The 14,212-nt window shown below is 36.9% G+C and overlaps 2 protein-coding genes and 1 long non-coding RNA gene across 3 annotated transcripts; 1 reads left to right on the top strand and 2 right to left on the bottom strand.

Moving 5' to 3' along the window:
- The first annotated feature begins 4,871 nt into the window (after window positions 1-4,871).
- On the top strand, window positions 4,872-6,961 carry LOC124171459. Its single transcript, XM_046550630.1, has 3 exons — window positions 4,872-5,131; window positions 5,260-5,456; window positions 5,847-6,961. Exons 1-3 carry the CDS (start codon window positions 5,001-5,003, stop codon window positions 6,827-6,829), a joined length of 1,311 nt encoding a protein of 436 aa, XP_046406586.1. The 5' UTR covers window positions 4,872-5,000; the 3' UTR covers window positions 6,830-6,961.
- Window positions 6,962-7,096: 135 nt separating this feature from the next.
- LOC124171023 lies at window positions 7,097-9,667 on the bottom strand. Its single transcript, XM_046550160.1, has 3 exons — window positions 9,269-9,667; window positions 8,911-9,103; window positions 7,097-8,820 (listed from the first exon to the last, which is right to left on the bottom strand). The coding sequence occupies exons 1-3, from the start codon at window positions 9,470-9,472 to the stop codon at window positions 7,574-7,576; spliced, it is 1,644 nt and encodes a 547-aa protein (XP_046406116.1). The 5' UTR covers window positions 9,473-9,667; the 3' UTR covers window positions 7,097-7,573.
- Window positions 9,668-11,805: 2,138 nt separating this feature from the next.
- Window positions 11,806-12,883, bottom strand: LOC124171527. Its single transcript, XR_006867803.1, has 2 exons — window positions 12,395-12,883; window positions 11,806-12,159 (listed from the first exon to the last, which is right to left on the bottom strand). It is a non-coding gene; the product is annotated as an uncharacterized LOC124171527 (long non-coding RNA).
- Between the last annotated feature and the right edge of the window lie 1,329 nt (window positions 12,884-14,212).

The following is a 14,212-nucleotide window of genomic DNA, read 5'->3' as shown; positions in this document are numbered from 1 at the left end:
TTGACTCTTTCTATGGATTAGTTTTGAATACACACTGAGGAATTGATGAAATCTTGTAGTCTACCAAAAAGGTTGACTCTTTCTGTGGCATTGTTATGATTACAATGAGAAGTAATGGATTAAATCTAGTAGTCTACCAAAAAGGTTGACTCTTTCTGTGGCATTTGTTATGATTACATAAGAAGTAATGGGTTAAATCTAGTAGTCTACCAAAAAGGTTGACTCTTTCTGTGGATTTGTTTTGATTACATAAGAAGTAATGGATCAAATCTAGTAGTCTACCAAAAAGGTTGACTCTTTCTGTGGATTAGTTGTGATTACATAAGAAGTAATGGATTAAATCTAGTAGTCTACCAAAGAGGTTGACTCTTTCTGTGGATTTGTTTTGATTACATACTGAGGAATTGATGAAATCTAGTAGTCTACCAAAAAAGTTGACTCTTTCTGTGAATTTGTTTTGATTAAATGCTGTGGAATTGATGAAAGGTACTATAGTCTACCAAAAAGGTTAACTCTTTCTGTGGCATATATGATTACATAAGAAGTAATGGATTAAATCTAGTAGTCTACCAAAAAGGTTGACTCTTTCTGTGGCATTGTTATGATTACATAAGAAGTAATGGATCAAATCTAGTAGTCTACCAAAGAGGTAGACTCTTTCTGTGGCATTGTTTTGATTACATACTGAGGAATTGATGAAATCAAGTAGTCTACCAAAAAGGTTGACTCTTTCTATGGATTAGTTTTGAATACACACTGAGGAATTGATGAAATCTTGTAGTCTACCAAAAAGGTTGACTCTTTCTGTGGCATTGTTATGATTACATAAGAAGTAAAGGATTTAATCTAGTAGTCTACCAAAAAGGTTGACTCTTTCTGTGGCATTGTTATGATGACATAAGAAGTAATGGGTTAAATCTAGTAGTCTACCAAAAAGGTTGACTCTTTCTGTGGATTTGTTTTGATTACATAAGAAGTAATGGATCAAATCTAGTAGTCTACCAAAGAGGTAGACTCTTTCTGTGGCATTGTTTTGATTACATACTGAGGAATTGATGAAATCAAGTAGTCTACCAAAAAGGTTGACTTTTTCTGTGGCATTGTTATGATTACATAAGAAGTAATGGATAAAATCTAGTGGTCTACGAAAAAGGTTGACTCTTTCTGTGGATTTGTTTTGATTACATGCTGTGCAATTGATGAAATCTAATAGTCTACGAAAAAGGTTGGCTCTTTCTGTGTCATTGTTATGACTACATAAGAAGTAATGGATTAAATCTAGTAGTCTACCAAAAAGGTTGACTCTTTCTATGGATTTGTTTTGATTACATGCTGTGCAATTGATGAAATCTAATAGTCTACGAAAAAGGTTGGCTCTTTCTGTGGCATTGTTATGATTACATAAGAAGTAATGGATCAAATCTAGTAGTCTACCAAAGAGGTAGACTCTTTCTGTGGCATTGTTTTGATTACATACTGAGGAATTGATGAAATCAAGTAGTCTACCAAAAAGGTTGACTCTTTCTATGGATTAGTTTTGAATACACACTGAGGAATTGATGAAATCTTGTAGTCTACCAAAAAGGTTGACTCTTTCTGTGGCATTGTTATGATTACATAAGAAGTAATGGATTTAATCTAGTAGTCTACCAAAAAGGTTGACTCTTTCTGTGGCATTGTTATGATTACATAAGAAGTAATGGATTTAATCTAGTAGTCTACCAAAAAGGTTGACTCTTTCTGTGGCATTGTTATGATTACATAAGAAGTAATGGATCAAATCTAGTAGTTTACCAAAGAGGTAGACTCTTTCTGTGGCATTGTTTTGATTACATACTGAGGAATTGATGAAATCAAGTAGTCTACCAAAAAGGTTGACTCTTTCTATGGATTAGTTTTGAATACACACTGAGGAATTGATGAAATCTTGTAGTCTACCAAAAAGGTTGACTCTTTCTGTGGCATTGTTATGATTACAATGAGAAGTAATGGATTAAATCTAGTAGTCTACCAAAAAGGTTGACTCTTTCTGTGGCATTGTTATGATTACATAAGAAGTAATGGATTTAATCTAGTAGTTTACCAAAAAGGTTGACTCTTTCTGTGGATTTGATTTGATTACATGCTGTGGAATTGATGAAAGGTAGTAGTCTACCAAAAAGGTTGACTCTTTCTGTGGCATTGTTATGATTACATAAGAAGTAATGGATCAAATCCAGTAGTCTACCAAAGAGGTAGACTCTTTCTGTGGCATTGTTTTGATTACATACTGAGGAATTGATGAAATTAAGTAGTCTACAAAAAAGGTTGACTCTTTCTATGGATTAGTTTTGAATACACACTGAGGAATTGATGAAATCTTGTAGTCTACCAAAAAGGTTGACTCTTTCTGTGGCATTGTTATGATTACAATGAGAAGTAATGGATTAAATCTAGTAGTCTACCAAAAAGGTTGACTCTTTCTGTGGCATTGTTATGATTACATAAGAAGTAATGGATTTAATCTAGTAGTTTACCAAAAAGGTTGACTCTTTCTGTGGATTTGATTTGATTACATGCTGTGGAATTGATGAAAGGTAGTAGTCTACCAAAAAGGTTGACTCTTTCTGTGGCTTTGTTATGATTACATAAGAAGTAATGGATCAAATCTAGTAGTCTACCAAAGAGGTAGACTCTTTCTGTGGCATTGTTTTGATTACATACTGAGGAATTGATGAAATCAAGTAGTCTACCAAAAAGGTTGACTCTTTCTATGGATTAGTTTTGAATACACACTGAGGAATTGATGAAATCTTGTAGTCTACCAAAAAGGTTGACTCTTTCTGTGGCATTGTTATGATTACATAAGAAGTAATGGATTAAATCTAGTGGTCTACCAAAAAGGTTGACTCTTTTTGTGGCATTGTTATGATTACATAAGAAGTAATGGATTAAATCTAGTGGTCTACCAAAAAGGTTGACTCTTTCTGTGGATTTGTTTTGATTACATGCTGTGGAATTGATGAAAGGTAGTAGTCTACCAAAAAGGTTAACTCCTTCTGTGGCATTGTTTTGATTGCATACTGAGGAATTGATGAAATCTATTAGTCTACCAAAAAAGTTGACTCTTTCTGTGGTATTGTTTTATCATATATAAGAAGTAATTGATGAAATCTAGTAGTCTACGAAAAAGGTTGACCCTTCTGTGGATTTTTTTTTATTACACACTTAGGAATTGATAAAATATAATAGTCTACCAAAAGGTTGACTCTTTCTGTCGTATTGTTTTATCATATATAAGAAGTAATTGATGAAATCTAGTAGTCTACGAAAAAGGTTGACCCTTTCTGTGGATTTTTTTTGGTTACACACTTAGGAATGGATAAAATATAGTAGTCTACGAAAAAGGTAGACTCTTTCTGTGGATTTGTTTTTATCAAATTCTGAGGAATTGATAAAATCTATGAGTCTACCGAATATGTGGACTCTGTCGATTCGTCTTCATTGCATTAATGAGGAATTATAATATTATATATACGTATACGTATTCGTTTCTAGTGTAGTGAATCTAAAAATTTAACTGTTTCCTTCAGATAGTAATAGAAATGTACTTCATGTCCCTACATAAAAATTCTTCATTAACATGTTTCATACAATGAAATATTTTCTTATTCCTCCATAACCTTTCGTCCATTCCCCGCCATTGCTTTATTATTGTTTGTGTGGTTTCCCTGCATATTTTCACGTAGTTCTTCTATCATCCGTTTTGGCGCTGTCGTCGGGTATACCGGACGGTTGACTCTTTCTCCATTCGGAACGACTCAATTCCGACAAGATCTTCAACGTAGAGATGGGCGAAATTCCATTGTAATCGATTTATCGTATCAAATAGTTATCGGATCGGTAGCATCTATTCATTAAAAAATAGGGATGGCATAATCCATTTCTTTGACAGTCAGTGCTACCGACTATGTGCAGGCAGAATAATTATTTTACCTTTGATGTATCCAATAGGGAACTTGCATACAATTCAGAAACAGTTGTTAGCTCCAAAATCATGTAGAAATACATGTTTGCGTTTCACGGTGAAAAGGTTTTATTACTTTTTGATGCAGTTAGCGATATTTAATTCATTAAAGTTCAAGAGAATTTTCAAATCCGAGTGGGACTCGAAAACGCCCGCTGATTGGCTTGACGTCATAGTTCAGTACGAGGAAGCGAAGGAAGCAGCATAGGCATTTGGACACAAGCGACGGCTTGGTTGTGAGTCATTTCTTAGTTCCAGTACAGTGAGTCCTCGTTTAACGTCACTCACCGTTCCTGAAAAATGTGTCGATAAACGAAATGACGTTAATCGAAACATAAATCCCTTAAGAAACAATGTTAAAAGTGAATATCGGCTTCTATACGCGAAAAAAATTTAGCGTATCATATCTGGGGCATTTTTTACAATGGGAATTCGCTATGGTGGTCGCCCGGGCGAGCGTCGCCTGGGCATCATCATCGCTGAAACATCGTCGCAATTAAAGGAACCAAAATTATTGTTCACACGGCGAAAAAAGTGACGACAAAAACTCCGAGTTCTACACGGAAAAATTCCTTGAAATCACTTTTTAGGTTCCTGAAAACCATTATGTCAAGTAAAACCTTACGCACCTACCTAAGAATTCATTTTGCAGAAAATTTGCAGAAACCGTAATCGCAATTAACAATAAACACACCGTTTTACAGGTTTTACAATTAGTTTTGACTGACTGTATGACCGCCCGCAAAACGAACAACCTGCAACGCCCGCCGCTTCGCGTTTTTCCTCGCGCGAAATTTAAAAGACTTAACGTTATCGCGAAGCGAAGGTGCGATAAACGAATGACGATCTCAAAATTTTCGTGACGTTATCGCGAAATGACGTTAAACGGGGTGACGCAGAACGAGGACTCACTGTAATTTATTGGACTTCGTGTTAGCTGAGGGCTATTATTTGATTTTTCCCTCAACTGAAAACCGCAGATAACTTAATTAAAATGATGGAATATGGTTTTTCTAAGGCTGATTCTGGCAACCTTCCTGTGATTGATTCAATCATGACGGCAAAGTATTTCAGGGAAACTGATGACTTCGTCGGCGCCGAAAGTCGTTGCGGAAAAATGGAAAGGTAATATTGGATAAGCTGAAGTGTTTCTGAAATTTTTTCTAGTTCATAGCAATGTGTGCTTTACGTGTAATTAACTCGTATTGGCGAAAGCGAGTGTTCTCTACGTGAGATGCTTATTCTTTCGGCAGGTCCGGTAGAGTGTCATATGGTGACTCGGCAGTGGGCTATGTGCAGGTGAAAAGATGTGGAAATATATGTTTCGTGCGAGCCAGAGTGACTCCAGAACATAAAGTACGAAGCAAATGCTATATCGTGGTGGTGGAAGTGGACGAGGAAATTAGCATCATTAACAATGCTAAATGCCTTGACTGCAAGGCTGCTAAAGGTGAGGGCATATATTTATTTTACTGTGATCAATTTCAGTTAAATTTTACCATGCTGTCATGACATTGAGTTCCTGAGTCATTCCTCACTGTTAGCCCTCCCCCCTCTCAAACCTTCAACCGAACCCCAAATCCTTACGTATCCCAACCACCTCCCCACCCCCTTCCTTTACCCCCAAACCCCTCTCCCACTTCCGCCGACTCATAAATATACCCCTCCCATTTGCATGATTATATAAAAATATGGCATTTTGTACCTAATGATAGTGAAGTAAGGTCGCTGAAACACGTCGCACCAAATAAAATTACTGTGGACATGCGCTAAGTTTGCTCTTCATTTATCATGAATGTATTATTATTGGAATTTTATGGGAATTATATTTTCTTTAAAGGTGGCTGCAAACATGTTGTGGCAGTGTTGATGTGGCTTCATAGAAGAAGTGAAGAACCTGCTCCTACCTCAACAGTGTGTTATTGGCGGAAATCTCGGCTATCAAGTGTAGTTGATGGGGAAAGGTGCATCACTGCCAAAGAGATAGGATCTAAAAGGGATGCACCAGCATCAGTAGATGCTGCATCAGAAACCACCTTTTTAAATGCTGTTCTGGCAGAAAGGGAGAAGTTATGTCCGAATAGTATACTGATGAAACATTTTAATTGCACAGATGATGTTGACAATCTTTCCCTCCACCTTCTCAGACATAAGTTTTTTGCTGATGGAGGTGGAAAATTCTCTGATTTCATTGATTTTTGCAACTGCGTAATGACTGAGGATGCTTGCTCTAAAGCAGCTACTCTTACAGTATCACAATCTAAATGTTCCCTTTGGGAAAAACTTCGGTACAGTCGTATAACTGCTTCTAAAATATATGATGTTGCAAATTGCAAAACAATGAATGGTTCTCTAGTAGAAACTCTGCTTGGGGGATCAGTTTTTGCTTCCGATGCTATGAAGCGTGGAGTAAGGTTGGAGCCAGAAGTCATTAGAGAAGTAGAGAGGAGGTTGAAGGTAAGAGTGGCTAGAGTTGGCTTATTACTGTCCCCTACCTTTCCAATACTTGGTGCTTCTCCAGATGGCTTGATGGACCATGCTGTAGTTGAGGTGAAGTGTCCATCTAGCTCCAAAACTTTTAAAAGCTATGTATCAGACTCTGGTGTGATTGCCCCTAAGTTCATGGGGCAATTGCAATTACAAATGAAATTGAGTGGGTTGAAAAGAGGGGTCTTTTGTGTTGCCTCTCCAGATTTTGAGAACACTCACGAAATATCAATGCACGAGGTCAATTTTGATCAGGGTTTAATTGATGGTTTAATTTATGCTTCATTGATATTTTGGGAGGAAGCTATATTTCCAAAATTTGAAGTAATTTCATAATAATTGTACTTATTTTCTTTTACATCTAATAGTTCAAAATGCAAAATGTATGTTTATAATATGAAATATATGTAGTTATGAATAATGTACTGTTTATGTAACCTAACATTTATACACTGTCATAATATTGAATGCAACACCAAAATGTAGTATAGCATGAGTTAAAATATGTATTTCTTTCATTGAAACATTTTTCAATACATTCCCAATGGGACTGTGTGAAATAAAACATCAATGCTTCATCAAAGTATCTTCTGAATTATAGAATTTAATAGCAGAATGTAAGCATTTACCTACCTTCATTTTCGTAACCGTTTACATAATTAATAGGCCTTAGTTCAGCTGGTAGTGTGAGAATATGCAGTAGGTGTTTGAGATGTGGGTGTGGGGGAGAATAGGGTCAAGCTTTATGGGGCAGAAGCTGGAATGCAGAGGAGGCAAGGTCTGGACCCCCCCCCTGGCTACGCCACTGGCTGCAGGCTCTCAAAATTTAGGTTTGAAGGAAGGATGTTAGAAATTTGATACAGGAACAGGGAAAGGTTAGCTGGGAAGGGAGAGGACAGGCTCTTTCAACGACCTCGTGGGACAGGCTGCATAGATGGAATGAAGAGTAATGGGAATTAGGCTAAGTTGAAGAAGGTAATTCAATGAGGGCAGAGAAAAGGTTGACAACGAGACTTGAAATCAAGGTATGCTGGCATTAGGGTTATCATTTCATGTTTTGTTACCTCTGAAGAAAACATGCTATAATATCAATGGACCCTGGAGGTTTATAAGGCCACCAGCTACATAAACACAATCATCAAGGTATTTCACAGTAGAAATGTCTATGCAAGCATGCGGAGCAATCATTTTAAATTCTCTGAATCTGCGGATTAACCGCTCCACATGAATTCGTAAGCTTGCAATCTTCTTAGTTTCCCTAGCATCCTCTTTACTCAAACCCTCACCATCAGAGACACTAGGAGGCCTGACGAGGTTACATCCCTTTGCCAGCAAATGTTGCTGCAAGTGCTTAAAGCCTCTATCAGCCATTACACATACCCCAGGCCTCAATTTATCAAGAAAATTACATTTTTTTACAATTTCTACATCAGAAGCTCGTCCTCCATAACCACTAGAGATAAAATTTATCAACCCATCTGGAGTTATTGATACCAAATACTTTATGGTATTACATTTTTTGTAATCCGACCAAGTTAAAGCTTGGTGAACACTGTCACCAGGCTTCTCAATCTCCACCTCAAAGCAATCGATAATACTCTCAACTTTAAAATATCTTGCCTGGAAGGCAACAGGAAGCTCTTTAATAATGGATTCTGAGGAAGGCCAGACTATTAATTGCTTTAATTGTTTAGCAATAACATTCACAAATTTTCCAAACAATCTGCACGCTTGCGACTCGGAAACCCCGAAGTCACTCCCTATCCTACCGAATGAATCATTCAATCGCACTTTTATCAGTACAATGAACACCACGTCTTCAGGCGTCAATAACTTTCCTGTGTAGTTAAGGCCCTCCTGAAGTAAATTAACAATGTGCATATTGTCCGGGTTGAGCCCTATATACCTTTTTGGGGCTTTTCGCACGAGATTTCTCGTACTCTCCCGACGAGCTCGTGCGAAGATCTCATCATCGTCACTGCGATCGTCGACGTCGCTCAGGAATTCCGTATCGGAATTCGAAGACTCATAGCCTTCCCCTTCACTATCACTCGAGTCCGTGGTGAAAATATCATCCACATACAATTTCTCCTTGATTTTAATTGGGGAAAGAGCAACACTGCACATAGCCTTTGTGCTTGTTTGGGTTCCTATTCCCCTCGAACATCCCATCCCCCCTGTAGTACACATCACTCCTACACTTCGATAGCCTACTGGCCTAGCTTGACAACCTTTGTCAACATTTCCTGATCCACCAACTTCTGCTTCTTCCTCCACAGTTCCAAGATAAAGAGCCGCGGAACATTCCTCTTGTGATTCAACTTTATCTGAAAAGCAAGCAACAATGTCATATAAATTCTAGTAATTTTACGATTTATTTTTAGTGTCCACCTGTAAATAGTGTGGATTTCACTTACCAATACTTTTACAATCTACAGCCTCCTTTAAAATACGTCTCCTCGCTATTTTCACAGCAGCTGCCCTAGGTTTAGGAGAAAACGCTGGTCTTCTTGGCTGGCAGTCGAAAATATGGGGAACTACTGCGCTCTTCATTTTCAGGTTTCCTCCCATGGTTTTATACATCATTAAAGTTTCCATGTCTTCCTCCAACTGATTTTGAACAAATATCATTAATATCATAGCACATCGTACCCATCGAGAAACAAAATCAATATCAAGAAGTAATATAACAATATAACAAATATCAAGAAGTTTAAATTCTCAAGGCGGGGTGTACTAGTTATTCATTCAATGAAATATAGAAATGGCACTTACATTAAAGTGATCTTGGCACACATAGCAAACCGATTTATTGCTTATTTTTCCATGACGCTCATCCCGACGAACGGCATGCATCCAGGCTTCTCTTCTTTTTTCCTCCTTCGGAACACTGACGAAAATTTTTTCTGGTGTAGAAATAGAAGTGTTTTTGCACATCGGAACAATGCACCATTTATAGTATTTCCTTTTTCCAGCCATTTCCTCCCTAACTCACAACGTGGCTCTTTCAAACCGGCCTCTACTACGTTGCTGGGCTTGGATCTGCGACTTCGTACTGAACTATGACGTCACAGCGTAAAATTGGTGGGGGCGGTAATTTTTAGCCCGCGAAACTCGGGAGACTTTTGGGAGTCATTTTCTAGTGTATAAACTGAATTTTAAGCGGAAAAAAGTATATTGCGGTACTAAGTGTATACTGTAGTATATCAGGATACTGTTTATAAAAAGTATGCAATTTCCCTATTATACTCCAAGTTGATACAATAAAATGAAGTTAATGCCAAACAAATGGTAAGCTTTACCTTATTTCTCATCATATCATAATGCGTCCGATTCACGTGTCCGTGGCTTTGTAAATTAGTGGTATTCCTACATGTAATGATAAATTTACTGCAATAACGACATGTCGCAGTTTTTCCCTAGTTTTTATGAAAAAATTTCCATAATTGACTTTCTAAGGGAGCCGTATAAATTTTTTCTTTCACTAGATTATCCAGTCTACTTGGATTAAATTTCAAAATAACAATATAGCCGCCGGCAGTGGCGCAGCTAAATAGTTATTAAATTTACAATTATTATGCCACCTCCCATTCTGTAGCTCATTGGCAATTAACCTGCGTCTTGAGATGCTCTTTTGTCATTTTGTGTTATGTGGCGTTCTCTAGTGGGGTATTAGAACACTATAACGGCCAATATTGGTGTAAATATTGGTACGTGTCATACGATGCCTAAAGCCCAATATTTTAACCAATATTGCGCGCCGATATATTGGCAAATAAATTGGCAAGTGTCATACGGGCTTTACAGAAATTCTTATGAGAATTCTGTAAGACTTACAGGATTCTATAAGTCTTACACAAATTCTTATAGGATTCTGTAAGTCTCACAGAAATTCTTATAAGAACTCTGCATTTCTCAGAATTCTATAAGAATGTGGTGCGGGTCGCATACCTTTCGGGTTTTTATCCAGCAGGCGTGTCACCATAACTTATGCTGGCAACTGATAATTATTTAAGGAATTCTACATAGGATAATTTTTTGGAAATTATGTATAACTCTTTTTTAAGTAATGTTCTGCTAATTTTCTGGTGTTTTCAGCATGGTATTTGACATAAATGGTTCCCAGAAGTGGAGGCTTCTTTAATGCAACTTGTTAGTATATATATCCCGGAGGGCACATGAAAAATTGTAGACTTGTAAGATCTGTCTGTTTCGAGTCTAACTTAACCGATGGAAGTTCGATATGGGCCGAAAATAAGCACGATGTATACTACGATTGCATACGTTGCAGGATACGGTTCACATGGTTCCCTAGCAATTTAACAACCAAACAAGTTTTGGTTGTTAGGGATTGCTTTTATATGTTCATTCACTATGTCTTTGTGATAGCAGTTAAATAAAATAAGTCGAGTGCTTCTAACAAAAATAAGTCATTGACCTCATTTGGTAAGTCTTACAAAACTGGCATTCCTAAAATCATGTTACCTTAAACAGATAGTTTCGTGGAATTTTAAACTTTTCATCATTAATTTAGATAGATCGATATGTATATTTTTTTCAGATTGTGGCATATCTAGTATAAGTGGAAGTTTTAATGAAAACAGTGTTTCAATGGACATAGTGAGTGATAGTCCCCTCTGAAGAGAATGAGATTGAATTTGTATGAGTAAACCTAAATAACATCTGCACTACTATTATTTTATGGAAAATGCATCAACTATTTCACTCAATCAGTGTTTCTGTGATTCCTATTAATATCCCTAAATCTTGCACTTATTAATCGAATTGAGTAAAATGGACTAAACTTAAAGATTTCGTTACCGAAGACCAGAGAATAGGAATAAATAACTCAGGGGTGTACATCTTGCAGTGTGACATGTTTGAAATTAAGGAGGATTTCTTTTATTTACCTCTTCGAAGTGGTACCATTGGTATATTTGTAAAGAAAAAATTAGTACCTGGATGCAAATTGCAGTCCACCCACCCAGTCAGCACAAAAGATATTTTACCCCATTATTACCCAAATTTTACACGGGTAAAATTGTGGTAAAAGATGGGTAACCTGCATGGTAACGGATAAAATATCTGTAAATTTAAGTGGTAAAATTCGGGTATTTTCATGGTAAAACACGGGTAAAATTCGTACTTTTTCCGGGTAAAACTTCCCTATGCGACATTAGAGCCATCTGTGGAGCTTCAAAGTAAACATGACATCACTCCCTCTATCGGTGCTATTGTGAACTAGCAGTACCTAATTGCAATTCGCTATTGACATTCATATGCACGATAAATGAACGAAATCGACATTGATATTGAAAAATAACTGTTTATTGAATGACGAAAAGTAACTACATATACAAACACAACATATATTAGGAAATAACCACTTGGTGAAAGAGAAATAATAACAAAAATAAAACCCACATTCATGAGGACATTCGTACTCGAAGAAAGAGAGATGACTGAAATAAATAACAGTTATGTTTAAAGAGGAATTGCCAATTTGATTTCTTTTAAAATAGAAACAAAGTTAAACTTAGAACTAATTTCCTTCCGTTAAGCACTTGGTGACAACAGCTTCCACACCGAACTCCTAATGGCATGCTTACGAGGAAACAATTCACCCAAACGAGAATCCTAAAAACTGCTTTTCCAAAGTTTTTCACCTGAAATTTTCAATGAAATCACTGTAAATAAAGAGCTCTATACTTTAGCAGAGGTTGAGGGAACCAAATTTCAGTTATATTGGTTATTAAAAAGTATATTGCCTCACCATGGCGTCACAACAAAAAGTGATGCAACTCTTTTCAACTGAATTATATTCAACTATTTTCAGCATTGCATCAGGCAACTTAGTTTAGTTTACTTCATGCTCCAGTAATAGATAGAAATTATAATTACCAGGCACGTTACATCGGCACTTGTAGTCGCGTTCATGTTCCTGTTTCATTGTTTACTTGTTCACTCGTACGTTTCAGTCCACTAGGCCACTAGTCACAAATCGCAGAGGATTCAGAATAGCCAACTGTCAAGATTTGAACTCGACCTTTCATAAAATTTAAACGAAAATAATTAGCCGATGAAAATTAGTACTCTCCTCTATTTATTTACGAAAATAATCAGGTAATTTTTAAGTGACTGAATTTTTGTTAATGACCATAGCCTTTCATCGATAGCGTGTAGGTATATAAAGTGAAACTATTTGCGAAAATAAATCGAAAATAGTTTGCAAAATATCACTACAGCGTCGCTGTGGTTATATTGAACTTTACTTTTCTTCTTTAAACTTTTCTCAACCTCATACAATGAAATAAATTACTCACTTTATATTTTTTACACTTCGCTGTTGGCAATTCTGCACGCGAGTAATAACGTAGTAAAGAAGGGGTAAAGCTTACTGGGGGTAAATTCCCACACAGCACATCGTTGCCAGAGGACGTCCGCTGCGCGTCCGTCGCGTCCTCTCAGTGTCCGCGGATTTTCAGGACAGCCAGAGGACATCCGCCGGCTGTCCTGGCCATCCGTCCGCACACTGTCCTATCTTGGATGTCCAGCGGACGTCCAGCTAGTGTCCCATTATGCAGGGTTTCGGAGTTTTGGTTTCCTCTTAAAACACTCACCTCCTCAAGGAGGAACTCCGAGAGAAAGTCTCGAGATCCTCCTCCGAGTAGGGAGTATAGGAGAAGGGAGAAAGAAAAAAAACTCTCTCTCGTTTCTGAAGCCAGAATACTTCCTCCCGATCGAGGAAGAGGAAATTTTTCGTGGAGGAAGAGTTATTTTGAGGATTATTTTAGGTAACCAAGTGTAATCCTCTTGTTGGAGTGTGGACTCTGGGAGGAAATTATAAACTATTTAACGAAAAAAAAATTTGACATTTTTACCGCTTCTATAGTTTAAGAACAACAAATGTACGCTATTTTTAAGTTTTACATTGTTTATAACAATTAATTAAGTTTAAACAAAGTTAGCCACAATTTAAGTAACATTTACGAGCGTTAAAAATTTCTACATGCCTTACGGGTTAAACAACAACAATTGAACGAACTTATGACTCTCTACATTATTTATAACAATTTTTAAAGTTTTAACAAATTTAGCAACAATTTTAGCAATTTTCAAAAAATTAAAAATTTCCGCATGTTGTACGGTTGAGAAGCGTTGGATGAACAATAAACCCGTACTCTTTCATGATTATAAAAATTACTTAAATTTAGCAACTTTTACAAAAATTAACAACAGGAATAATGGAATTTATCGATTTTTACTGAAATTTTATATTATGTACCAATGTCCTGCCGACGTCGCGTAGCCGTCTCGGGGACATTCCATTCCTGCAGGTTAAATGAACTCTTTCAACTTATTGATTAATTAATATTTACTCTCTAGGGATTAAAAAATCTCAGAGGCGATTGATTGGAAAGTATTTTAATGAAACATAACGCTTTAAATTCATTTTAATTTTTAATGGTAAGAATTCTCCTAAAATTATCACGGCATCGATGGCCTCATTCCCAGATTAGACATTGTAATTGTCCAATTTAAGGATAGGCAATAGAAGGTAAGTACTGCCGTACCTTTACTTTATATTGAAATTCTAGATTTTTTGGTGGCGAACGAATTTTGAATCTACCGCTACTCCGCGATACAGATTCTCCCATGGATCTCCACATTCCTCCGTTCCTCCTTTCCAACAGAGGAACCGGAATGGAACACCGGAGA

Source organism: Ischnura elegans, chromosome X (genome assembly GCF_921293095.1).
Source record: "Ischnura elegans chromosome X, ioIscEleg1.1, whole genome shotgun sequence".
Lineage (NCBI taxonomy): Eukaryota > Metazoa > Arthropoda > Insecta > Odonata > Coenagrionidae > Ischnura > Ischnura elegans.
This window is presented reverse-complemented; position numbering and strand designations above follow the sequence as displayed.